Source organism: Oryza glaberrima, chromosome 3 (genome assembly GCF_000147395.1).
Source record: "Oryza glaberrima chromosome 3, OglaRS2, whole genome shotgun sequence".
Classification (NCBI taxonomy): Eukaryota; Viridiplantae; Streptophyta; class Magnoliopsida; order Poales; family Poaceae; genus Oryza; species Oryza glaberrima.
In genome coordinates this window covers 13843763-13869638 of record NC_068328.1, presented here as the reverse complement: position 1 = coordinate 13869638, position 25876 = coordinate 13843763, and the positions used below count along the sequence as shown (strand labels likewise).

Sequence of the window (25876 nt, the reverse complement as noted above, 5' to 3'; positions counted from 1 at the left end):
CGCTGACACCGCGTCGTCTCGTCTCCTCCCATCCTCTCTCCCCCTTTGCGTCGCCCTCGCCGGTGTTTGGGGTCGATCGGCCGGCGATGGCGGACAGGCCGCCGGCGATGGCCGACAGGACAGCGACGTTCGTGGACCTCGTCATCGCCATCATCCTGCCTCCCCTCGGCGTCTTCCTCAAGGTCGGCTGCGAGGTAAGCTTCCTCCAATCTCTCTCTCTGAAATCTGCATATTCAGAATCCCCATTTCGCATTCTGCTTGATCATTTTGATTTGGCGTCGATGCTAATGTGCAATTTTGGCTTCTCGCCTGGATGGACTATCAGATCAAGTTCTGGATCTGCCTCTTGCTCTCATTCTTCGGCTACCTCCCGGGGATCATCTACGCCGTCTGGGTAATTGTCAATCACTAGCAGCCAACGCACATCACATACTCTGGAACGCACTGCTTCTTCTTCTTCGATTCTTCGATTCTTTCTCAAGAGCCTGCAATGTAAGGACACTTTCTTGTAGGAAAATGAAAATGGCAACAACTGTCAAATATAGGAGTTCTTGATCGTTTCAGTTCTTAGCTTAGTCTGTTTCAATGGTGCAGAGGTTAGCAGGGTTGTTGAGGCTAGTAGTGTTGTCTCCTCTCTGTAAACAGTGCACTTGATAGCAAAAAGTTCAGCTAAGCTACCAATAATAAAGTAAAGTTTTGTTCCTAAATGAACAGAAAGCAGGGGTTTTTTTTTTCTTTGTGTGTGCTAGCCTGAATCTCCTGATCTTCTTGCAAGAATTTGGTGACAAATGTAGGGGTTGTTTGGTTACCTCCAAAACATTGCCAAACCTAGCCAAATATGTGGCTTATAAATTGATGGCCACACCTTAGGCATGGTTTGGCTGAAAAATGGTTGTATGATATGTGGGCCTTTGAATTAAAAAACTGTGGCATGCCACAAGTTTAGAAGTGAAACAAACATATGTCTTAAAAAGTGTGGCAAAGTTTGGTAAAGTGAGGGAGTGAACCAAACAGAGTACAGACCACCACAGATAATGCTTAACGAACATCGCAAAGAAATTATCTAGCTCGTTTCTCAATGACAGCTAAACAAACAAACCTTATGACAAATGTAAAGCAGGCTTACCTCTTGTGCAGCAGAAATGGAGGAGAATATATCCAGTCCTTCGCGGAGTAAAACCGGATGCACCATGCTGTGCGGATGAGAAACTTAAATCAATTGCCTCGGAGGGAGGCTCCCAACTAACACATTATCACAGGCTGCAGAAACAGAAAAGGTTGCAATCCAACTAATTGTGTTGTACAACGAAACAAGGTGGGCCATGGTACACATGTTCACATGTAAAGTAGATTTAGGCCAGTCAATGATAGGTACTGTAAGTTTTAACGCAATGGATAAAGCAAAGTGACCAACAATGATGTAATAAATCCTAAAAGCACATATAGAAATTCTGAAAACCAACCTAGCATCTCCACCAGATTACAGAGAGCGCCAAAACCTACAATGCAAGATTAAGATCGACAAAACTAGCATTTCAAATAACTACACTTCCAAGATAGATACAATATTATCATTTACCATCCTGAGCAATACCACAAGTCGACAACACAACCAACCAAAACTAGCATTTTCATAGCTATTAAAAGATCAAGATGAATACTGTTCATCACCATGGCAAGTAATTTCATAAACAAGGCAGCAGCATACGCCAAATCAGAAGACCAAAAACTGTAATGGAGCAAAATTCATCACATCTAAGTGATAACTGGAACAACACAATAGACCAAAATTAATATCAACAAAGCTGCATTTTAAAGTTGTCACATTTCCAAGATAGATATCATACACCATCCAAGTAACAGTCACACAATTGACAACACCACTGACCAAAACTAGCATTTTGATAGCTACAAAAGATCAAGATGAATGTTATTTCATCACCAAGGCAAGTAATTTCATAAATGAGGCAGCAGAATGTACCAAATCAAAAGACCAATAACTTCAATAGAGCAAAACTCATCACATCTAAGTGATAACTGGAACAGCAACACAAATAGGTCATCATGAGGTGGGGCAATATAAAAAGGCTGGCCTAGTTAATTTGCATTTCATGTCCAAAGCAGTAAACGGATAGTGATATAAAAATGCTAAACTAGGCCTCTAGAATGATTATTGTTTGCAAGTGAACAACAAGCCAGAGGTCAATGGAGACACCTCCAATCTGCAACCTACAATGTCAACGATCTGGCTAAAATTACACTCTCCAACTATTGTGTCACCTCTGAATCCCGATTCTTCTTTTTCTTCTCCTTTTTCTTCTCACTTTTCTCAGCTTCATCATCCCCAGCTTCTCCTTCCTTGTTCTTCTTCTTTTTCTTCTTCTCACTGCCACCCTTCTCCCCATCAGACAACTCAGCCTTTACCTCTCCATCGGCAGATGCCGATTCAGCCTTGTCTTTCTTTTTCTTCTTCTTCTTCTCACTCTTTTCCCCTTCCACTGCATCAGCCTCTTCCTCAACCTTAATCTTCTTCGCACTCACAGAAGCAGAGAGATCATCATCTCCAACCTTCCTCTTCCTCCCCTCATTAGCATTGTCACCTGCCTCGTCCTTATGCTTCTTCTTTTTCTTCTCCTTGGTCTCTTCAGCCAAATCTGCCTCCTCTTTCACCTTTGGCTTCTCTGGCTCAGGTGCTGCAGCAATGCCGGCAATCATTGCATCACCACCAGCCGGAAGCACGGCATTGCGAAGCCACTCACTTGGTGTCTTTTCATTTGGCTTCCCGTGCTTGTCAAGAAGCCCTTCAGCAACCATCTTTTTCTTCTTGAGCGCCACAGGCCCAAGCCCCCACTTCCTCGGGTATGTGTCCCTGTCCATCACCACCCTCTTAATCTTGGCGACCGCTCCATGGTCACAAGTCGCCATAACAGCCGTGGTCATCTCCGCAATGCCGATCGCAATCGCTTCCCCCTTGGTTGTCATGAGAACCACCTCCTCCCCTACTTCAATCTCATTCTCGAATCGAAGCAACCCGGGGATCATGAGCTTCGCGCCGTAGCAGATAGCATTCACAGCGGAATCCTTCACGACAAGCCTCTTGTAGCTGGTGAGAAGGACCTCCAGCGGCATGACGATGCGCCGCAGGTAGGACTCGTCGTTGAAGTTGTCCATCGCCCACCTCGCGTCCATGACATCGTGCATCGTCACCATGTTGTCGGTCTCGCCGAGGATCCCCGACCGAACACGGCGGAGCTCCTGCATATGCGCGCCGACGCCGAGCAGCAGGCCGAGGTGCACGCAGAGCGTCCGGACGTAGGTGCCCGCCTCGCAGGAGATCCAGAACACGGCGAGGTGGCGGTCGGCGTCGTGCTCGAGGAGCTTGCTCTCGTAGATGGTGCGGACCCGGAGCTGGCGCTTGACGGCGGAGATGAGCGGGGGCCGCTGGAAGACGGCGCCCGTGAGCGCCTCGAGCGCGCGCGCGACGCGGGCGGTGTCGGGCACGGCGGCGTGGAAGCGCGCGACGCAGACGTACTCCTTGCCGGCGCCCTGCTGGGACTTGACGAGGCGGGTGGCGCGGTCGACGCAGACGATGAGGTTGCCGGTGACCTTGGGGTCGAGTGTGCCGCTGTGGCCGGTCTTCTCGACGCGAAGGAGGCGCTTGATCCAGGCGACGACCTCGTGCGACGAGGGGTTGGACGGCTTGTCGAGGTTGATGACGCCGTAGCGGAGGTACTCGGCGATGGGCCGCTTGAGCGGGGAGTGGCCGGCGGGGAGCGGGGTGTAGTGGCCGGTGCGGACGTTGAGGCGGTCGTAGTTCTTGAGGAGGAGCGGCCACGCCGAGGTGTCGAGCGGCGGCGCCACCGACTGCGGCTTGATCAGGTAGCCGTCGGCCTTGGCCTCCGCCGCCTCATCCACCGACGCCGCGGCGACGGCCAGGGAGGAGGAGGTGTCCTCCTGATGCTTCTTGCTCTTCTTCTTCGACTTGGTCTTGCCTTGGTCGGTGGCCGGGGAGGCGGCGGCGGCCGGCGGAGGCGTGGACATTTTCGGCGGCGGCGGCGGCGGCGGCGGCGGCTAGGGTTTTCGCGGGAGGCGAATGGCGGCGGCTGGAGGGGGAGGAGGAAGGAGGAGGGTTTTAGAGGGGAAGAGGGTTTAGTGGCGAGGTATTGTGGGCTGGAGCTGGGCCCCGCTACTGGGCTTATCTGTTGGCCCGGCCCATCGTGACAACCCAATATGTTTGAGTTTGTTTGAGAAGATTTTTTAAAAACTACTAACTTCGAATTCGAAAGCTGGGTTGTCATATTCCGAAAGTGTGAAAAGGATTATTAGTTCACGGCTTGTTTGGTAACTCGAGGGAAGGGGATTGGGAGTTTATACGAGGGAATTGATGATGAGATTAAGATGGGAATTTGATTTTTAATCTCAATATCTTGTTTGGTAGAGGTGATGGAAATTGATAGGGAGTTTGGTTGGAGATTAGGTCATTAATAAAAACGGATGGCTGATATTTGCTTAGATAAAATAAAAGAGAAATTCCCTCCCAATTACCTGCCCCTACCCAGGTATTAAAAAGGAGGGAGTTCCTTCCTCAATTCCACATCCCCATCCCACCAAAATTATCATGTCTCCCAACCAAACAAAAAACTTAATAGCCTCATCCCTCTAAACTCTAATCCCTCCTAAAAACTCTCTCCAACCAAACGGGCCGTTAAGGTTTGAGATGTCTCGGCTTTCCGAAAGTTACGTATCGGCAATACATCGGAAATGGGTGTGGCGTGGCAGCAACGAGCCAACGAACACGAACGAAATAATATCATGCATACACAAAACTACAAAAGCAGAAGAAAATATATGTATATATAAGTAGAGCGAAAAAGATGAACACAAAGGCAAGAGTCATGTGTGCTAACTAGAGTACGTAATTAGGTCCAGATTGGGTCGGCAGTGGTCACAAATCGATGGCGACAGATGAGAGCTATTAGAATTTCAGGCTGTTGAGTAGAAGCAAACCTCACGAGTTGCCACAATTTACAAGCAAATATACGAAACTCTGTTGAAGAACAGTGAAATTTAAAAAACAAAAAAACAATGTACAATTGTAGACTTTATTATGTTCAGTGGCAGCTCGTAGTATATCAAATTAAATGAAAAACAATCAAAGTATCAAACACACATGTACACAGAGCCACTTCACACTTTGACTCGAGTCTCCAAATCCAAAGGATCAAACCCTGACCATGCAAACCACACGCACGCACATGAATGTTTAAATTAAGATTTGAATTTGAAATCAATTAATTCAAGCACCCAAATTAATTAATAATTTAGTCGTCGTCGTCGTCGTCGTCCTCGACGATCTAGTGCTTGTGCTCGAAGTCCTCGGTGGCGCGGGTGGGCTGGTAGCCGATGCCATGGCGGTTGTTGGGGAACACCATGAAGGCGTAGCTGGCGACGCCGCCGACGACGGGTGGGAGCACGGCCATCATGGTGCGCTCGCTGACCTCGAGCGCCGGGTAGAGGCACGCCACGGTGTCGGCGTCGAGGAGGGCGATGGTGGCGAAGACGAGGAGCGAGAGCGCGGCGTGGACGAAGTCCCCGGCGCGGAGCCTGTACCCGGACAGGTCCCGGGCGGCGGCGTCCGGGTCGGCGGCGAACGTGCGGAGCCCCTTGGCGGTGACGACGCCGTAGTAGACGCGGCCGTCGGAGCCGACGTAGCTGTCGGTGAAGGAGGAGAAGGCGCAGAAGGCGCCGCAGAGCGCGAGGAGGGCGCCGCTGAGGGCCTTGCTGTAGGCGGCGGCGCAGTGGCCGTTGTTGGTGACCAGCGGGCTGAGGAACTGGAAGAGGAACACCGTGCCGCTCGGCAGCAGCTTGATCAGGTCCGCCACCCCTCGCAGCGCCCTGTCCGCCACGCTCACCGACCTCGCCGCCGGCGCCGCCATCTCGATCAGCCCCGCCGCCGCCTCGTCTTGATCGATCGAACACCAAAGCTGATCGGTTCTTGGCTTTCTTGGTGCGTGCGTGTGTGAGTAGATTGAATGCTGGGAGTGTGATGATTTATATAGGTGTACGTGTGGTTGCTTGGTGCATGAGAATATATATTTGCGGGGTTAATTATACGAGTATTACTCTATTTGGATTAGAGGTGATGTCCGGGGAGTAATTGAGAGGGTTGCTTGGAAGGATTTCTTTTGGGTTTTTCTGGGGTTGGTTTGCTTGCACTCTTGTCCTGGGGTGATGTGGATACCGATCGAAATCTCAAGGGCTTTTTGCATGCTTTAAGCTGGGACTAAGATTACTAGATCGGGGCGTGCTCTGCATTGCTCGATCGGCCATCTCATTTTTTTGTGGTGAGCAAACGCTTGCTTGCTTGGGCATGTCATGCGGAGGTGAAGAGAGGGCTGCAGGTTTTCGCTTGCTTTGTTTGGAAGATATGCGTGCGTGAGTGACAGCGTGAGTTGTTTCTTGTTGCAGAGTTGGAGTTGGGGCAGCAACGTGTGGCTTTGCTGCTGCAGGTCGTGTGTTCATGGAGAAGGGAATAATAATGATGAACTGTGGACATTGGTCCATTGGTTCTCGGCACTTCGATCGGCTACTCTGCTCTATCATAATCTCCGGTAAAAAAGTGTGGTTAGTTTGTGAGTTAAGAACACTTAACATGACTCATATATGGTTGCTCGACACTTAACATGGCAAGGCGTGTTATGCACTGAGAGAGAAACACTGATGCCGATGCACCAGACCTGAAAGGAACTTGTTGAAACAGTGAAATGTATGCTTTTGCGTCATGTCAAATTTTTTTGAAAATTTTTCATAACCATTTAGGTGGCGTGCAAGAAATGGGTGGACGTCCACCTGAGTGTTTACAACAGTTTCCCTTTTGCGTATTTGTTTTCTACAGACTGCTAGTCTGCAACAGTGAAATGCAACTTATTATAAGCATAGAAAATGCATGCTCTATGCAAATTTGAAACATGCTTTATCTTTGTTTTCCCAAATCATAAAATTTGCGTCAAACATAGGACCTGTCTGGCATAGCTCCAACTCAAGTTCACATGTCATAGAGTTGGAGCCCAGCCAAACAGTTTCAGCTCCACTGAAAATGAAAGACAGCTCCACAACTCCACTCTAGATACAACTCCTATTGCTGAAACTGAAAGACAGCTCCACAACTCCACTCTAGATACAACTCCTATAGTTAAATCTAGAAGTTTGAGCTTTACCAAACAGGTCCATATATTTAAATTTTCCCCCACACATTCACCTACTAGCACCTTAGATTGCATAATTTATTCATCGCAAAAAGGTCCAACCCTAGAAATCCTCTAGTTAAAAAGGTCCAACCCTCTCGATATCTAGCAAAATGGCCTAAGGATAACACAGCAGTCAACGTTTTCGTTAATTATTTTTGAGTTTTGTAAGTTACTCACTATAAGACCAAAGAATAGTTTATATAAAAAAAGGGGGCTGTCTATATGGGATTCGCATGATTTTTTTAGGCTTCTATCATGTAGTGTTTCACCGAATAAATCAAAAATGTTTCACCAAGTAGATCGAAAATGTTTCAATCTTTTAAAAAACTGGAGCACAATCAAATCACCCCTATGAAACATTTTGCTACAACGTATGAAACAACGGTTATGAATATATTGAAACATGAAACAAATCCGAGTACATCGAGAAAAAGTCTATATGGGATTTGCATCGAAAATATTTCACCAAGTAGATCGAAACTGTTCCAATCTTTTAAAAAGCTGAAACGCAATCAAATCACCTCATGAAACATTTTGCTACAATGTATGAAACAACTGTTATGAATATATTGAAACATGAATGATTTAGCTATCAAAAATCATTCGATAGCCATTTAACCTTCCCGTAAAAAAAATCACAAACACTAGTCCACTACACCCCATCTGCACTGCACAGCTGCACTATTGAGTGCCGCTACTCTCAGCTCCCTCTCCCTAGTCCTTTTATCTAATCCTTCTATATCTACATACTATTACCATCATCGGGTATCTCTACTCCTTCGCCATCATCGTAAACTTTTGTCTCCTACCGTGCCTCGGTGACTCTGCCCCCAAATCATAACCGTTGACTCATTATCCAACTGCCAATACCATCTCACCCACATCCACACCGAAGCTGCTAACAACACCTTTCCAAAATCGACGTTGCTAATTTCATAGCACCACTCCTTGCTTACAATATTGATACATTACCTTACATTGATGCCCCAAAAGATGTTGCCTCGCACATGGCCTCCCATATTGATGTGTCAACATAGGCAAAGGGCTTTTGACTTATTTCCTTTCTAGTTTGAATAATTGAAATGTCAACTTAGTTAATATATTGTTTCTCCAATACCTTTTTATATGGTTAGTACGGAATTTTATGTGTATAGAGTTTGTTAGTAAAAATAAAAGCCCATATGTCCTCAGGGCCCAATGAGTGAACAAGGACATACTCCCTCCGTCCCTAAATATTTGACGCCGTTGACTTTTTTAAACATGTTTGACCGTTCGTCTTATTCAAAAAAAATTAAGTAATTATTAATTCTTTTCCTATCATTTGATTCGTTGTTAAATATACTTTTATATATACATATAGTTTTAGATATTTCAAAAAAGTTTTTGAATAAGACGAACGGTCAAACATGTGCTAAAAGTCAACGGCGTCAAATATTTAGGGACAGAGGTAGTATCTAGGATGGGACTAAAAATGGGTTTTGGTGGCAAGGTTGCGGTCTTTTTGGAGGCTTCGGGATTGATCTATCAAATATTTGATAATGCCAAGTCATTTTGGAGATTCGAGAATTGGTTTGGAGGTCCTAATATCCATATTTGTTATTATCTTATATAAATATGTCCAGTGCCATGCCTTGCTACATGCGACTGCTTCAAATAAACTACAACACCTCCATGTCGAGGTGGACAGGTGGTAGCGTATGGATCTGGTGGTGGATCGGCACTGGTGGAAGCGGATGGTATGGAGGAATCCCTTGCCCGCCCAAGCCTCACTGTAGAGGCTCACAGCACGGAGCAGCGGCACCGGAGATACGGTGTTCGGGAGGTGGCCGTGCATCTACGACCGGTGTGGCGGGGCGGATGCCAATGGTGGCAAGGAGGAGGAGGAGGAGGAGGAGGAGGAGGAAGAGGAGCTTGGGTAGAAGGTGTGAATGCGGTTGCTCCTCTCCCTCTCCCTCCCTCTCCTCCTTTTGTTCTCTTTCTCCTTCCCATCATTCCGATCTTGGTGCTCCCTACCACCGTCCTCGCAGTGCAGCTCCCGGTCTCGTCCTCTCCCAAGCGGGAGCAGTACAAACTGCGCTCGGCGTCGTTACAACCACCGCTGGAGGAGCATCGGTTGGGCTCGGCTTTGGAGAATGGGTCGGTGGCATGGGGTAGACCTCCTTGGTGGGCGCGGGGGTGGGGAGTGGCGCGGGTGGGGAGCATGGGGGTGATTACAAGGGTGAGGAGGACAGGGGGGTGAGGAAGGCGACATGGGTAGAGGGAGGGGGGTTTTGGGACAACGCTAGAGATAGGAAGGAATAATCGATGGTGGTACAGAGAAATGAGAGGAGGGAACGGAGAAACAATGGCAAGCAAGCAGTGAGGAGAACCCGAGGAGGGAGGAGGCAGCAGTGCGTGCGAGCGTCGCACCAGATAGTAGGGGAGGGGAGAAGAAGAGGTGGATGAGGGTGACGATGGGACACGTGGCATATTTTTAGAGGAGCTAAACCCAAATTCTCAAGATGCCACGTGGTCCAATCATATGCCTGATTTCCAACCTTGAATTCGGTATATAAGATTCGGTGCCGCTACTTGCATCTTCCTCTCTTTAGTCCTTTTATCCAATCCTTCTATATCAACATACTATTACCGTCGTTGGCATCTCTACTCCTTCTCCACCATCACAAACTTTTATCTCCTACTGCGCCTCGGTGACTCAGCCCTCAAATCATAGTCGTTGACTAAGTATCCAACTGCCAATGCTATCTCACTCACGTGCACGCCGAAGTCACTAACAACACTTTGCGAAATCAACACCGCTAATCTCATATCACCGCTCCTTGCTTACAATGTTGATACACCACCTTACATTGATGCCCAAAAGATGTTGCCTCGCACATGGCCTCCCACATCGATGTGTCAACATAGGCAAATGACGGTTGACTTATTTCCTTTCTAATTTGAGTAATTGAAATACCAATTTAGTTAATGGATTGTTTCTCCAATACCTTTTTATATGACTACAACATAATTTTATATGTATAGAGTTTGTTGGTAAAAATAAAAGCCTATATGCCCTGGGGAGCCAATGAGTGAACAAGGACATAGACATATTTAGGATCTAGGATGGGACTGTAAAAGGGTTTTGGTGACAAGGTTGAAGTCTTTTTGAGGCTTCATGGTCGATGATCTATCAAATATTTTGATAATGCCAAGTCATTTTGGAGGTTCTAGAATTGGTTTGGTCTCAATATAGAAAATATAGAGTTGAAAAGATAGTGTTCTCATAAAAGTTTAAATTTGTGTGTGTAATAGTATAAGATAAGGCATCCTTTAGAATGAAGGAATTGAACTTGTTCATGTGAAAATCCTGAAAAATTTGTGCATTTCATAAAAATTTTAAATAGTAGGTACTACTCTCTGTATCACTAAAAAACAAACACAATACATCTTAATACTATGAATATGGATATGAACCAAAATTTTGTTTTGGCCGAACATCGTAGTTTTGATTGAGTATTTTGTTTTGATTGAGCCCACAGCAGAACAAATCAAAACCAAGTTTTTGAAAACCCTAAACAAACACCTAATTTTAGGGAAGTTTGCTCCAAGGTTTTGTGCTATGTGACGTGGAGGGTGGAGATCATCCCGATGAGAACATGACCAGGTCCTACGATTTTTCCCCCCCCTTGGGTCGGTCTCTCTCGGTCACGTGAAGCACGGAACAACCCAAATCCCACACCCCACCCCAACCCTAATCCCGACTCGAGCCGCAGCCGCGACCGATCCCCATCCGATCCGATCCCCCAATCCGATGCTCCCCACCGTCGTCGACGACCCCTCCGCCGCCGCCGCCGCCGCAGTCGGCGCGGCCGCCTCCTCCTCCTTCCCCGACGCCGACGTCTATGGCAACGGGGACTCGGACGACATCGACTTCCCCTCCGACCCCAACCACGCCACCACCCAGGCCTTCTCCTCCGCCGCCGCCGCCGCGGCGGCGGCGGGTCCGGGCGGCGGCGGTGGCGCGGGGTCGGGGTCGGGCGGGGAGCGGCGGCCGCTGTTCCAGCGGCTGTGGACGGAGGAGGACGAGATCGTGATCCTGCGAGCGTTCGCGGAGTTCACGGCGCAGCGCGGGACGGCGTTCGCGTCGCACCAGTACGACACGGACCCGTTCTACGAGGACATGCGGCGGCGCCTCCAGCTCGACTTCTCCAAGAGCCAGCTCGTCGAGAAGCTCCGCCGCCTCAAGCGCAAGTACCGCAACTGCGTCGACCGCCTCCGCGCCACCGGCCAGTCCTTCTCCTTCCGCTCGCCGCACGAGCAGGCCATCTTCGAGATCGCCCGCGGCATCTGGCGCCCCACCTCCGACAAGCACGGCCGCGACGCCGACTCCGACGACGACGCGCTCCCCGACGCCGCCGCCGCCGTCGCCGTTCCCGCCCCGGCCAACGGGGAGGTCAGGTTCCCTTCCTCCACAAGAGCGCAGCAGCGCCGCGGCCGCCGCAGGCGCACGGCCGCCGCCGCCGCCGCCACCGCCACCGACGCCGATGCATCCGAGCCGCCGCAGCCTTACCCACCGGCTCCCGCGCCGGCGCCCGTCAAGGCGGAGGACGCGCTCCCGCACTTCTTCCCGCAGGGCGCGGCGGTCACCGCCACCGCGCACGTCCACGGCGTGGATCCCGCCTCGGCGGCGGCGTCGGCGGCGGCGAACGCGGAGGGCGGCATCCTGGCGCCGCTGTTCAAGGAGATGGTGCGCGCCATGCTCACCGCCGGGATGGCGCCGCCGTCGCTGGAGCCGCCGGCGCCGGGGATCCCGATGAAAGGGGAGAGGTGGAGGCAGCAGCGGATCCTGGAGCTGGAGGTGTACCTCCGGCGCATCGACCTGCTGCAGGACCAGGTGAGGACGGCGCTGGAGGAGCTCAAGTCCACGCCGCCGGCGACGCAGTGACGTCAGCACCTCATAGTACATTGTCGCTTAGCCTGACAGGGAAGGAAGATGAAGGTGTTTGTTTTGCAGATAGGATTAGCAGGAGGGGTTGGGACAGTAGGGGTATTATTATGATTATTCCTTGTGTGATTCTGATTCAGGTCGCTAAATATTCATCAGTCTCCCTCACATTCTCTGCTTCTTTCACATAAGAATTAGTAGTATGAATAAATAATTGAGTTATCAGAATCATCAAAAAGCTTTTCTTTTTTGTGCAAAATTTAATTAGTTGCCTGGTCCTCCTCATCAGTTAGTGCTGCACTGCACATGGAATGGAACATCTGAAATGCCTCTGTGAATTATGATATGATGATGATGTGATGTGTAGAGAGAATAGTGATTGCTACAGACAGAAAGGAGTACAGTTACAGAGAGTTGCATCGATCAGAACACAAAAAGCACCAAACAAAGCCCCGGATACTGACATTATTTATGCGAGAAACTGACGAAAAAAAAGGTGAAGTACATTTGAACAGTTGCAACACCATATGACAAGTTGCACACCCAACCAACACCTAGCACCACATGACAGGACTCATCAAAAGAGAAGTGAAAGCAAGATGAGAACTGAAACATCCACCCAAGTTACCGATCTGGCTTCTTTGCGGTCGCAGTCTTTGCAGCTGCTCTGGGTGCGTTTCAGATGCTTACCATCAAGCTAAGAGGGCACCAGTTCCTGGGAATATAACCACTGGAGTTTTGCTAATCCAAGGGCTGCCACATCACTGAAGATCAGGGCAGTAATGTAGTTCTGCAACCACGTAGTAACAGATAAGCCTTTTCCAATCGTCTTCTAAGCCCCCAGGCACTTCTATACAACTAGGAGGAAATTCTATACAACTAGGAGTTAATTCTACACAACTAGGAAGAGAGACAAGCTCTCTCTTGTACCGTGTATCTTGCTGATGACATAGAACCAATTTGATAGCTGAATTGCTGCAAAACCAGCATCTTCACAGTCCTTTGATCTGGGGCATAATCTTCCCATAAGGGACTAGTAAAGTCTTGACAGCTTCTGGTGCCGCCCAACTGCTTACCGTAGAATTTAGATTGACTATTATTGCGGCATTCAGATAACCTTCAGACCAACGCAGATGCTGAAGATATTTTGTAGTCGCCATTCACCAGCGCACCAAAACATCCCTCCAACATCAGCAGAGAGAACATAATCAAGATCTAGCTTCTCCAACAGCGACAGCAGTTGCATCAACTACTGTTGTGTTTATGGACAACGGCTGCCAACCTGAAGAATGAGGCAAAAGCCATTTCTTCCTTACAATTATAATTTGCAAAATCTGGAGGACATCACCAAGGGCATGTTGCTGCAAGCACGATTTCTTTAAAATAGTCGCAGCTTGGTACCTACCAATAAAGGGAGAACATGTAATGGCGTGTCAAAGAACAGAAGATGAAGAAATGATCAACACAAAAAAGAATGAATGGATTTTAAAAAGCCTCACCTTGACTGAGAATTCTTCATTGCTGACCAACCATCAGTGGATGATATGTACTTATGAACCGCATCTAGTGTCTCCTTCGAATGCTTTGCATTGCTATTTGTCACATTGACGCATTTCCAAATGCTTTCATCTTTCGCAACAAACAATGGCATGTCATTTACTAACTTCTTCATGATAACGGCTTGATGTCGAATGGCAAGCTCAAGAGCCTTCTTAACATCAAAACCTGATATATTCATCTCGCTGTAACGTATACAGTCTGCAATATTTGATTCCGTTGGGAATATCTTCTCAGCCTTCAGTATGTGCAAAGCATGTAATATATTTCTTATAGTAACTTCAGGCTCAGAAGAACTTGGTGGAGAGCCTTCCGTCTCTCCATGATCGCCAGTGTTTTGCATGTTGCAGGAAGGAGATCGGGCACACTGACGAGCACTAGAGTGACTCGGATGGAAGCTGACAACAGAACCAGGATGGAAAGTGGATCCGATCTCATGAGGAACTCTAAGATGTCCAGAAGTATTTGGCATACCAAAAGCAGTATAGTTAGAAGGCATACCTTGAAAAGGTGGCCTTTTCTCACTTGTTCCTGGAGGGCACTCAGAAATAGTCAATCTACTGAAATCAGAGCAAATGTCAAGCATGTTTTGAAAGGTTAAGCCACTTGGCGATGTTTGTATTTGAGCAGAAGGAACACCATTAAACCCAGTTGATGCTGGGTATGAGCTGCCAACATCTGAATTTACTGAGTTAGAATGGCCAGCTGCACTAGGAGGAATAGATTTATGTATTTCTGGCAAAAGAGAAGAATGGGCTTGCTGACATGCTGGACTATTCTGACCATTAATGTCACCAAAATAAAAAATCCCATCTTTTGGCATGCATTCAGTTGATAAGCTATGATTACTACCAAAGATGAACTCTGATCCCAGGTGCTGCAAATCAGTAGGTGTGACAGGTTTATTAACTGATGACAGGGAGAAAGGAGGATTTTTCAGCGGAGTTGAACAATTCGCTTTTGCCTCCTCCAGAGATTCAGAAATTGACGATGTTAACACAGATTTACTTGTATTGCTCAAGATGCTTCCTTTAGAATTACCAGAAAATCCTTTAACCAAATCTATTTCATTGTGTGCAGAACTAGATACAATATTTGCCTTCTTTATATATTGTTGACGCTGTGTCACCTTATGCTGATTTCTTGCCTTTGCCTTGCCAACCTTATCACCCATATTATAGTTACAATGAAGCGTATGTTGTGCCAGAGAAGATTGGGATTGCATAGAGGTTGAATGATAATGTCCAATACTAACACGAGAATCATTGGTTCCATCTCTTGATGCGAGCTCAGTTGATGTGCAAGAGGGCTGCTTGCCAACAATCAGTTCATGTGGTTCTTCCACTTTATGCAAATGAGTAGACAGCACTGGTGCTTGAGATGATGACTGGGGCAAGGTAAAAATACCTAGCGATCTCGAGTGATCCACCTTTGTTTCCTCCAGTGATTCAGAGTTTGGTGGTGGTAAGAAAGGCAACTGATTCAATTTACTTGGAGTGTTCCCCGTGGAACACTCAGGCATTCCATCTGAATCAAGCTGATTGCTAGCAGGACTAGATGTAATATTTGTCTTCTTTACATACCTTTGAATTGGATTTGACTTGCTTTGGTTACCCTTCTTTGCATTCTTTTCAGCTATATCATACTCAGAATGAAGCTTACTCTTTACTTCAGACGATTGTGATTGCATAAACATTTGGTGATGATGTTTACTGAGACCAAGATCAACAGTTCCCTTTCTTGGTACAAATTTGACTGATGTGCTAGGTTTCTTACCTGTCATGTTCAATGGTCCAACTTGTTGAGAACTAGTAGACACCACAGGCTCCTGAGCTGATGACTGTGCCAAAGGAGGAGTTCCTAGCAGACTTGGGAGGTCAGCCAAAGGAGTTGTTCCTAGCAGACTTGGGAGATCGACCTCCAATGATTCAGAACTTGATGACGATGACGAAACAGAACTCTTATCTTGCTCACTACCAGTGCTTCCTGCAGAATCATCAGAAAATCCATCGACCACGACTACTTGACCTTGGTTATTTGTGGAACTCGATACTGCATTAGTCTTCTTTACATACTTTTGAAGAGGCTTCACCTTATACCGATCACATGCCTTCACATTACTGTCACCGTTACCACACACAGCATGAACTTTACTATTCGAGCACTTCGATCCATCCAAGCTCTTACTCTGCGAGCACTTCGATCCATCCAAGCTCTTATTCTGCGAACACTTCGACGCATCCAAGCTCTTATTCTGCGAGCACTTCGATACATCCAAGCTATTTAATTTAGGATTGCAATCCGGCAAGCCATGCGTATGTGTGGACTCTACCAACAGAGACTCTCCAGCCACAAGTTTTTCCCAAGACCAGACAGTCCTCGCCGCCGCAGCAAGCACTCGAGATGACACAGTTGAGGGCTGCGCCAGCAAGATACCGTATCGCTTCATCCTGAGCCTGTGAAGCAGGTCGGAGAAGTCCTGATCGCCCGAAATAAGCAAGTAATTGCCCGGCGGCGGGTTGTCGAATGCCCAGAAGAGCATGTCGACGAGCATCTTCTTGTCGGTTCCATCCTTAGCTCCTGCAAATTATTGGAGGTGGAAAAATCAATAGCCTTCTAAATATGATGCGGATTTCACACCAGTAGCGCGCAGTGAGCAAGTGCAGATGCTGCTATATTTGACGGAAAGAGAGCATTCATACCGGCGGGGACGTGGTTGAGGGAGATGCCGGTGGAGGAGAGGGCAGCCAGGACGGGCGGGGCGACGCGGGCGGCGTCGCCGTAGGCGAAGATCGAGACGGGGCCCGCGCACCCCGCGGCGGCGAGCGCGGCGATGACGCCGTGGGCGACGCGGTGCGGGTCGCGGCAGCACGGGGGAACCCGGCACCTGTCGATGTCCCACCACACCGACGTCTTCGCCTCCGCCGCCGCCGCCGCGCGATCCCCCATTGCCTCGGGTGGCAAGCCGTGGCTGCCGGGGTTAGGGTTTCGCCGGCGCCGGAGAGAGGCGGGGGAGGGGGAAAGCGGAAGGCGTCGTCGAGGCGGGTGGGGCCTCTTTTTATTGGTGCGCCGGCGCTGTCCGCCGCGGAGAAGGAATCGGAGTCGGAGACAGGTGAGCCTGTACTGTAGTCGATGTAGGCCGTCCGATGGAAGATGAATGGATCATATCAACTCTTCCACACTAAGAAATCGATAAGGGCACGGCTACGCAAAGACACAGGGTCTGTCCGGGGGAGTTTATAGTTACTGCAGCTTCTAGCTTCTTCTAAAATCAGAAGCTCCCTAAACCGTTTAACTTCTAGAAGCTGTAGTTTTTATGTGAAATCATCACCCATTTCTCCCTTTATGTTCCATGTTCTTCTTTCTCTCCTAGTTTCTTCGTGTATGATAGCTTTGTTGTGACTTTTTTATTGGTGCAGTTGTAGAATCTACAAAATAAACTAGTAGCTAGAAGCTGGGAAACCTAGCTTTTTTAAATTCTTAAAAACTGGTTACCAACCAACTATTTTTAGAATCTTAAATTCTTCCAAACAGGCCCACTGCTATGTCCTAGTGTTTTACTGATCTTCACCTATATGAGTTGTGTCAAGGTAACTTGGCGGCTTCAGTGACAGGGCCGGCTTCCGTGCTAATCAAGTGGTTGCGTACCCAGGCTCAGTATATCTGTTGTTGTAGAACGAAAATACTTGTAAAATGTTGCTGGCGAAGAAGGAACTCTTTGTTGTTCAGGCTTGACGTTGTCATTTACTCATCCACTACTTGACTCATGGCGGGAGATTTGAATAGTGTAACATTAATACAACTGTTGTACTGTTTGAATGATCAGTAATCGAAAACTTTGACATTGTGCTACCAACAATAAATAAGTGATAAAACTTAATTATAGTAAATTCATTGTATTACATGAGAGATATGTAGTGGAAATTTATTCATCAAATTTGAGTACAGTTACAATTATGAATAGGCGGTTTTTATAGACGATCTAAGGAGATAGTTTGTGTTGAATATATGTATTCTACTAGAATAATGGTTGGATATAAAACCGTGATAATGCTATTGGATAGAGTCCATGTGTAACTCTTGACCTACGCTGGTATTTTAGAGCGCATGCATGTTGTCAGTGTGCCAACAAAGGATATATATGCTTCGACTAAAAATGCATCCATAGCTGTGTTCTTTAGTATGGATTGGACTAACCCTTCATACGCATAAAATAGAGCGACACATGGTTAAGTAACTTCAGATAAAAAGACCTCTAGAAATGAATTAATATGATTGTTTTAAACAACTTTCCTATATAATTTTTGTTTAGGGCATGTTTAGATCCTCTGGCAAAATTTTTCACCCCGTCACATCAAATGTTTAAACACATTCTAGAGTATTAAATATAAATGAAAAAAAACTAATCACACAGATTGCGTGTAAATTGCGAGACGAATCTTTTAAACCTAATTGCTCCATGATTTGACAATGTGTTGCTATAGTAAACATTTGTTAATGTCGGATTAACTAGGCTTAATAAATTTGTCTCGTAGTTTACAGACGGAACCTATAATTTGTTTTGTTATTACTCTATGTTTAATAATTCAAATGTGTATCCGTATATTCGATGTGACACGCCAAAACTTTACACCCATGCACCTAAACACCCCCTTAGAGCAAGTTTAATAGTATAGCCCACTACTAGCTCCAATTCATCTATAGCCAATTCATACAATAGTTGCTTACTATACTATTAATACATGGTCCCACCTGTCATACACACATTGCGTCTTGGAGTCCGCGGTGCAGCTGGCTACAGATCTGTAGCCCGTTACTCTTCTCTCTCATATTTTATCTCATTAAAATATATTTATAGCTGGCTAATAATCTGCTATTGTACCTGCTCTTAATACTAGCTTGAAAGCATGAGTACAGAAAACGATAAGTAATAGGGCAAATTTTGCTACAGGGCATCGCGACTTTGTGGTTTTAGCTGTAGAATACCGCACGGAGTCACTTTTGGGGAAAGACACTCTCAAAATGTGGTTATTTGCCAGGGGACACTCTATTCATTAAATTAATATTTTTGTGCTGACTAAGCGAGAAAGGGGCCTACTTTTTTAAGTGGCATGACCAAATTGCCCTCTTCTCTCTTTCTCTTCCTCTCTCTTCCTCCTTTAACAGCGAGGTCGCTACTGAGGCGTTGCAACGGCGCGTGGGGACGGGCGTGGGCGGCGGCGCGCGGGCACACGCGGAAGACGGCGGCGCATGGGGACAGGCGTGGGCGGCGGCGCGCGGGGACGGACGGCGCCGACAAGGGCGTCACGTGATGCGGCGGGATGGCGACGGGCGTGGGCGGCGGCGGGGCGTAGGCACACGCGGAAGACGGCCGCGCGCGGGGACGGGCGGCGCCGACGAGGGCGTCGCGTGATGCGGCAGCGGCGGGCGGCGGGATGGTGACGGGCGTGGGCGGTGGCGCGCGGGGACGGGCGGTGCCGACGAGGGCGTCGCGTGATGCGGCGGCGGTGGGCGGCGCTGAGGAGGGCGTTGGACGGCGCCGGGGGGCGGACGCAGCTTGGGGCGGTGGGACGGCGACAGGCGGTGGCGGAGGCTGCTCGGGGTCACGGGTTAGCGCTGTCCGACGGCGGGGTGGCGAGCAGGATGGGGAAGACGCTCCGGTCAAAGGCAGCGGAGGTGCCACTGCCGCGCCTCTTCCGCTTCTTCATCTCGACCCCGTGAGTTCGATTCGTGGCGAAGCTACAACGAGGCCACCGCCGTGGGCGCCGTCGGCGCGCGCCGCCTCCCCCTGCGCCAAGTTGGCCGCCCATCCCAGCGCCGAGCTCATTGCTCGTGGCCGTGGGTGGGGTGAGGATGTTGTCGCCGGTGGGGGTAGAGGAGGCAAGGAGGGAGGTTTGGGGTGGGAGAAGAATATGACAAGTGGGCCCCAGGGCATTTTTGACCTTTTATACTGTTTATCTCTTCTATTGAACCAGAAATTAATATTTTATTGCATAAACAAAATATGACCACATTTTGTCCCCTAGCAAATAACCACATTTTAAGAGTGTCTTTTTCTAAAAGTGACTTCGTGCGGTATCCTACAGCTAAAACCACGAAGTCGCAATGTGCTGTAGTAAAATTTGCCGTAGTAGAAACATTCACTGCCGAACACATGGCTGCCGGCTGCCGCGATAGGAAGGTAAGGTCCGAAGATGTCAGGCTGTTACTTTACTTGGGAGCTAGCAGCCCCCGATTTTTTTTTATCTGAGCAAAACAAGAAATATTTTTTTCTAACAATATCCTTGCTTACCCAAATCGCAGAAGCAGAACTCTGAAAAAAAAATACTCCCCATTCAGAACTCCGAAAACGGACAACTGTACATCACATTTTTCAGGCAGCCACCGAGGGCGAGGGATAACGAGTTCTAATGGCAATGTGAACAAGAGGGGATTCTGAAATCTGAATTATGATCACGCTCCAGCAAACTGGAAGCACATAGAGCTGGCTGGCCTTGGGAACTATGTATTTGCATACCAGCACAGCAATGGTAAAAGCAATAGCATCCTAATTACAGCAGTGGTATCAGAACTGAGGCAAAGGGTTTCCTCCTCCAGATCTCCTAATGCAAGGGCTCCTCCGAATCTCCTAGCCGTGATAGGTGGAGGTAAGCATCGGTTCCTACACAAAAGAGGTAATGACAGTCAATTAGATGATGAAACTGTCTTGTTTATGCAAAATTATGATGATAGTATAACATCTGCATCATGTTTCATGAGTGGTAAGTTCTCACAGCAGTTTATGAAGATTATAGAGAAAGAGAACGCATGGTAGATGAAAGCCTCCAAATCCCAAGGGTTTTGGGCTTTTGGCCATTACTCTTCTTTACCATATAAAAAAGAAGAGCTTCAATTCACAGGACATAGAAAGTGAACTGTGGACATACCATATCCTTCCATAGAAATGATCTGCAGGTCCCCGCCAAAATATCGAGCATAAAGACGGCTAATCGGGATCCCATAGCCGTACCCGGCCATGGTCACTCCTTCGTTACGGCCATCCAGATCAGGTGGGTTTTCTGCTGTGCTGTAGAGATATGTGAAAATTCTCGAGAGACCACTTCTGGGTATTCCACCACCTTCATCACTAATCTGCACCAAAAAGGTTCTAACTGAAATAGGCGTACCTATAATAAATACATTGGGTAACTGCAAATAATTAAACTATCAAAGATAGATAAACACGTAATATCTTTTTGTAATCTCATATACATAAGAACTATCTATATAAAAAGTCACAACAAAGCTATCATACGCGGAGAAACTAGGAAAGAGAGAAGAACATGAAAAATAAAGGGAGAAATGGGTGATGCTTTCACATAAAAACTGACCCAATTTTCTGTAACAGTAATGACCTTATTACTATCAGCACAGAATAACGATCACTTTAGAAAATGCAGCAGAACTTGCTATGCTATTGCAACACCAGTCTTTCTTTAAACAGAAACTGCAAGACCAAAGTGACCACCATACTATTTAAATAAACTCAAAACCATATTTAAAAATAGCTCAGAATTTCTAATCACTACTGTGTATTGTTTACACATCAATAAAAATTGCGAAAACTGATATCTGCTAGCATGATTTGAGTCCAGAAAACACTTCGAAGTCAGCATAATTCTTGGGGAAGGAGTCATACCTTGATTGTTACGTCCTCTGCTCCATCAGCGACTATGATTCTAACAGGAGGCGCATGCTTATCAGAGTTCATATATCGTTCCTGTACTGCACGGAGGGAATTCTTCACCAATTCAAACATCATCAGTTGTAGATGTAGTTTAACATATCTGAAATCAAGAAGGCAAAGCAGTTCAGGACAACTGTTTTAATACTTCCTGTCCTTCAGCCATATTCTGATTAAAATTCAGTATAGAGGTTGTTCAGCTAGAGTGGTTTCTGACAAACAGAAATAAGGCCAAAAAATGTGATTTGTGCATGGACTAGTAAGCAGAGCAGCTTAGTTGACAATTGCGTAGAAGTCATGGAAGATTTAAATGACAACAGAAACTAGGTGGCCAACAAATATTTCTAATAGCAAAGAAGAACTAACAATGAAGTGCTATTAAATCAAATTAAACAAAAACATGTAGCAAGTATTTAAATCAGGGATTTACGGAAATGTGAAATCTGGGTCTCCATATATGTTCACATCAGGGGCTGATCCATATTCCCTCATGCAAATAGCACGTGCATCTTCAGTAGCATGTTGAGCCACCAGCATGGGGGATAATCTTTTGCTTATGAGTCCAATAACACCAGGTTCTGGATCAGGCTCATGCAAAGCGACATGCTGCCCTGAAATCAAGCAAGTTAGTACAACTCAGTAAAAAAAAAGTGCAGTAGCAATTGTCACTTATTTGTTATGCTAGCATCACTTTCACATCAAAAAAAGAAAAACAATTTCTTCCATTCATAAATAAAGTAAAAAAGGATTATTCTTATTGACATGTAACCGTAAATGGTTGATAGCTGCTCTGTGGTAACTTTAGTTTCTGGACAAGAAGCTAGAACGATATGATTGAGTATCCTCTAATCACCACATTCTGAGGAAAAAGACATCCTGATTGGACATTACAGCTATTGCTGTTCTAATATAGCCAACATGTTATACCAAAATAAATAAAATATTCATGTGCAAAGAAAAACTATATTTTCCAGATTGTTAAGTGCTGACAAGGCTTTTAGCCAGTTTTATCCAGCAGGCAAGGGCCAAGGAATATCAATGGCCTAAAAGTAAGGCCATTATATTAGTAGATAGATTCCATTTCCATCATCATTTAATAAATACTTCATGCGGAATCTGCTAACCTATCAGCATGCGGATCCCAATCCTTGACATGTAGAAGCGGTCGAGGAACTGATGGATCTCATCAATGCCCGGGGGAAAGGCCTTTGTGCCACCCAGGTCTTTCTTCAGCTGCCGCACACCCAACGCCATGGTGGGCACCACATGGTTGTGCCGCACTCGAATCATCTTGATCATCTCGGTGAATGCAAGCTCATCATCCCGGTTCCTCACCTCCGGGAAGCACCGTAAGTCGCGGAATGAGTCCAAATACCAATCTCTCACCTTCACAGTGGAGAAAGACCAAAAGTTAGTCCTGCAAATGGATCTTTCCCTGGCAAGAACATAATGACTCAACTTTGCAAATCCTCCTAGAAAATTTACAATTTGACAAGTTCAGGGCCTTTAGATTGGCCGAGCTGATAATTTCGAGGAGTCAATGCGTCTTTTAAAAAAAGACACTAGCGATTTAAGCAAGTTGGCGAGAAGGAACCTAACAAATTCCTCTAGTCCCAAAACACAGCTGTGCTACACTACTTCCGAAGAACTGAAACAACCAAACAAATGGAAAATTTAGCAAAATTTGAAAAGCTGGCTGGGATTGAACAAGAAGATTTCGGTGATGTTATTTCAAGCGAATGATATGAAAGAGTGTGACATTTAAACTACTCTACAGTGTTAGTCGAGAATTGACGGTCACCACTCACAAAAATCTGCATAATTAAACGAAAGCAATACAACAGATAAAATTTGGTTTTCCGTAAAAAAAAAACAGATACTACTATAATTTAGAAGGACCAATTTAATTTGTTATTCCCCAACAAATGCGGCCGTCTCAACACTGGTCATCTCTCCCGTTCCTCCTCCAAAAAAAACTCACCAAAAAGAGGAATGGAGCGGGGTGATAATTTATTAAAATTTTAACAGTCGAGTTGGAAGAACATATCACTAAATCCTAACAGAACAGTTTTTATTTTTAAAAATGGTCGCAAATAAACATCCCAGTAGATTAACCAATACTCCTACTAGAAAGCTAGTACTACTACTTTTAGCAAATGGGAAAAAAAAGAACTTCATAGAAAATCCCAGTCCCAAATCGGATTTCTCCAAAAGGAGAGCAAAAAAAAAAAAAATCTTCCCGAAAAGTCGAGGCACTGGTTGGCCCAAATCTAGAGAGAAACGCAAAGCGGTGGAGCACTCCTCATCCTCCTCTCATCCTCTCTGGTGGGGAAAGAAAAGAGAGGAGGGGGGTGGTCACCTTGAGGATGGCGGGCTTGGTGGAGAGGCCGAAGGGGAGGGAGTCGAGGTCGAGCGCGCGGCGGGCGATGCGGATGGGGAGCTCCCTGCGCAGGAACTGCGCCGACCGCAGCAGGTTCCTCTCCGTGGGGCGCGCCCCGAACTCCATCATGTACCGCAGCGTCACCCCCGTCTGCCTCATCCCTCCCCACCGCGCCACCTCCTCCGCCACCGCCCTCGCAGCCGGCTCCGAGTACGCCATCATCCCCCCACCCACCCCCACTCCCTCCCTACCGACAACAGCACCACCCCGCGGCGCCCCTGGACCGGCGGCGCATCGGCCGGCCGGCGTCGTACGGACGACGAAGGGAGGAGCCGCGGCGAAAGCGAGAAAACGCAGCCGCGAAAACGGGAGCCGCGTGAGCGCGTGGAAGAAGCAGCAGCGGGGGAGGAGCTTTGGGCTACTAGAAGAGCGCGGTGGCGGTGGGCCCCACCTCGTCAGCGGGGGGAGGATGGTGGGGCCCAGGGCGCGGATTCCTGGGATGGCGTAGGGTACAGACTACAGTAGGGGGTGCGCGTGGTCCCCGTGGTATGCGATGCCGCCGCGACGGGACGTTTGAGGAAGGAATCTAGCGGGGGGGCGCCGGTGTCTCTGACAGGTGGGGTCACCGTCGACGTGGCGAATCGTGCGTGGGTCTTTGGGATAATCTCCATAATGTCTGGCTCTGTGGCTGCTGGATCGTGTGATTGTAGGAAACTAAACAGTGTGTTTTGTAAAAGAAAAAGAAGTTAGAAAAGTAATTTAAAATCGTATTGATTCATTTCGTAACTATTCTTAATTAAATATGCGCTAATTAGCTACCCCACTTTATGTATTGAAGAAGAAATTCCTAACCTTATCTTCGGAGCACATGCCATAATTAAGCACATATAAATGCTCCAGTAATTTTGTTTCACTTTAAGTTGATCGACGATGTAGACATTTGTAGAGAGTGTGTGAGTGAAGATGCACGCACACCATCTGCCACTTGTTGGGGGATGGATTTTGCGGGATGACTCGGACGGATGGATGGGCCACGCCGGATCGACTTGGCCGGCCCCAGCCGGTCCAAAACGGTGGATGCAGCTGCTTGTTTTCCCCCATCGGTGGGGACAAGGGATCGCCACGTCACTTGTCCGTGTCGTGTCAGAGAGGCAAAAGAAAAAAAAAAAGAACACCATCTTTACACGGACATGCATGCATCAAAGCGTGTGTATCTTCCTGTCGCCTTTGCAAACGAACTCTCGATTCGATCAATTTTGACGACGCATAGATTTTTTTGATCAGATCTCTCCCTCCGTCCTAGAATATAAAGGATTTTGATTTTTTTATTTATACTCTTTGATCACTCGTTTTATTTAAAAATAATTTGTGCAAATATAAAAAACGAAAAGTTGTGAAATACTTTAAATAATAAAGCAAGTAAAAAAATAAATAATAATTCTAAAATTTTTTAAATAAGACGAGTGGTTAAACAGTGCAAACAAAAACTCAAAATCCCTTATATTATGAGACGGAAGGAGCACTCTACTTACGCAGCTTAACTATATGGATCTTTTGCATTGGACTTGTATATATATATAAAGGAGTTGTAGTTGTCTGTTGTGACCAAATTTAAGATGTGCGTTTGGTCAGAGATAGGAGTATTCGAATTGGCCTTCGATTGTCAAATTTTGTGTAAATTTGCGTGTGAGGTGTGACGCTGTTGGTATAAAGGAGCAGGAGCAAAAATACAAGTTGATTTCAGTCAGTACTTTTTAATAAGACTCTCGATTTCAGTCAGGTTTGTTTATCTTATGCTAATTAAGTATACTCGTGGAGATGCTAACTAGTATACTGATGAGTTACGAACCTACTTTGGGGTCTGGTAGGTCGAGTCGCATTACTTAGCCTTTTGTTAACCATTTCATGGGTTGCTGACAGCCTGACACTACTAGAAAATGCATTTTTTCTAACATAGAAGTCTGATTTTCATAGACAAACATAAACCTTGAAGTCAAATGACCGCCTACAAAAATATAAATCAGGGTGAAGTTTGCTGTCGA

At 46.9% G+C, this 25876-nt stretch overlaps 5 protein-coding genes across 6 annotated transcripts; 1 reads left to right on the top strand and 4 right to left on the bottom strand.

Moving 5' to 3' along the window:
* Positions 1-2028: 2028 nt before the first annotated feature.
* Positions 2029-4114, bottom strand: LOC127767334 (H/ACA ribonucleoprotein complex subunit 4-like). The gene has a single exon (XM_052292635.1). The coding sequence runs from the start codon at positions 4039-4041 to the stop codon at positions 2269-2271; it is 1773 nt and encodes a 590-aa protein (XP_052148595.1). The 5' UTR covers positions 4042-4114; the 3' UTR covers positions 2029-2268.
* A 1085-nt stretch (positions 4115-5199) lies between these two features.
* LOC127767698 (protein DMP2-like) lies at positions 5200-6051 on the bottom strand. Its single transcript, XM_052293120.1, has one exon. The coding sequence runs from the start codon at positions 5934-5936 to the stop codon at positions 5355-5357; it is 582 nt and encodes a 193-aa protein (XP_052149080.1). The 5' UTR covers positions 5937-6051; the 3' UTR covers positions 5200-5354.
* A 4880-nt stretch (positions 6052-10931) lies between these two features.
* Positions 10932-12402, top strand: LOC127767183 (probable transcription factor At3g04930). The gene has a single exon (XM_052292435.1). It carries the CDS (start codon positions 11041-11043, stop codon positions 12172-12174), a length of 1134 nt encoding a protein of 377 aa, XP_052148395.1. The 5' UTR covers positions 10932-11040; the 3' UTR covers positions 12175-12402.
* A 254-nt stretch (positions 12403-12656) lies between these two features.
* Positions 12657-16857, bottom strand: LOC127767181 (uncharacterized). 2 transcript variants are annotated; one of them, XM_052292433.1, is made up of 3 exons: positions 16434-16855; positions 13674-16311; positions 12657-13575 (listed from the first exon to the last, which is right to left on the bottom strand). In XM_052292433.1, exons 1-3 carry the CDS (start codon positions 16678-16680, stop codon positions 13383-13385), a joined length of 3078 nt encoding a protein of 1025 aa, XP_052148393.1. In that variant the 5' UTR covers positions 16681-16855; the 3' UTR covers positions 12657-13382. The 2 variants fall into 2 exon arrangements, with proteins under 2 accessions (XP_052148393.1, XP_052148394.1); XM_052292434.1 differs by lacking the exon at positions 12657-13575 and having other exon boundaries at positions 13869-14129; positions 14233-16311; positions 16434-16857.
* A 3212-nt stretch (positions 16858-20069) lies between these two features.
* On the bottom strand, positions 20070-24211 carry LOC127768101 (pyruvate dehydrogenase (acetyl-transferring) kinase, mitochondrial-like). The gene is made up of 6 exons (XM_052293624.1): positions 23814-24211; positions 22579-22840; positions 21885-22065; positions 21410-21557; positions 20658-20862; positions 20070-20392 (listed from the first exon to the last, which is right to left on the bottom strand). Exons 1-6 carry the CDS (start codon positions 24054-24056, stop codon positions 20334-20336), a joined length of 1098 nt encoding a protein of 365 aa, XP_052149584.1. The 5' UTR covers positions 24057-24211; the 3' UTR covers positions 20070-20333.
* Between the last annotated feature and the right edge of the window lie 1665 nt (positions 24212-25876).

Bases quoted from the DNA above. Each gene is read 5' to 3' on its own strand.
- LOC127767698 (XM_052293120.1), bottom strand. From the start codon at position 5,936: ATGGCGGCGCCGGCGGCGAGGTCGGTGAGCGTGGCGGACAGGGCGCTG.
- LOC127768101 (XM_052293624.1), bottom strand. From the start codon at position 24,056: ATGATGGCGTACTCGGAGCCGGCTGCGAGGGCGGTGGCGGAGGAGGTG. The intron at 21,558-21,884 runs GTAAATCCCTGA...TCTTGATTTCAG, and splicing joins GACCCAGATTTCACATTTCC to ATATGTTAAACTACATCTAC. The intron at 20,863-21,409 runs GTATGACTCCTT...TTTTTGGTGCAG, and splicing joins CAGAGGACGTAACAATCAAG to ATTAGTGATGAAGGTGGTGG.
- LOC127767334 (XM_052292635.1), bottom strand. From the start codon at position 4,041: ATGTCCACGCCTCCGCCGGCCGCCGCCGCCTCCCCGGCCACCGACCAA.
- LOC127767181 (XM_052292433.1), bottom strand. From the start codon at position 16,680: ATGGGGGATCGCGCGGCGGCGGCGGCGGAGGCGAAGACGTCGGTGTGG. The intron at 16,312-16,433 runs GTATGAATGCTC...AATAATTTGCAG, and splicing joins CCTCAACCACGTCCCCGCCG to GAGCTAAGGATGGAACCGAC. The intron at 13,576-13,673 runs GTGAGGCTTTTT...CTTTATTGGTAG, and splicing joins ATGAAGAATTCTCAGTCAAG to GTACCAAGCTGCGACTATTT.
- LOC127767183 (XM_052292435.1), top strand. From the start codon at position 11,041: ATGCTCCCCACCGTCGTCGACGACCCCTCCGCCGCCGCCGCCGCCGCA.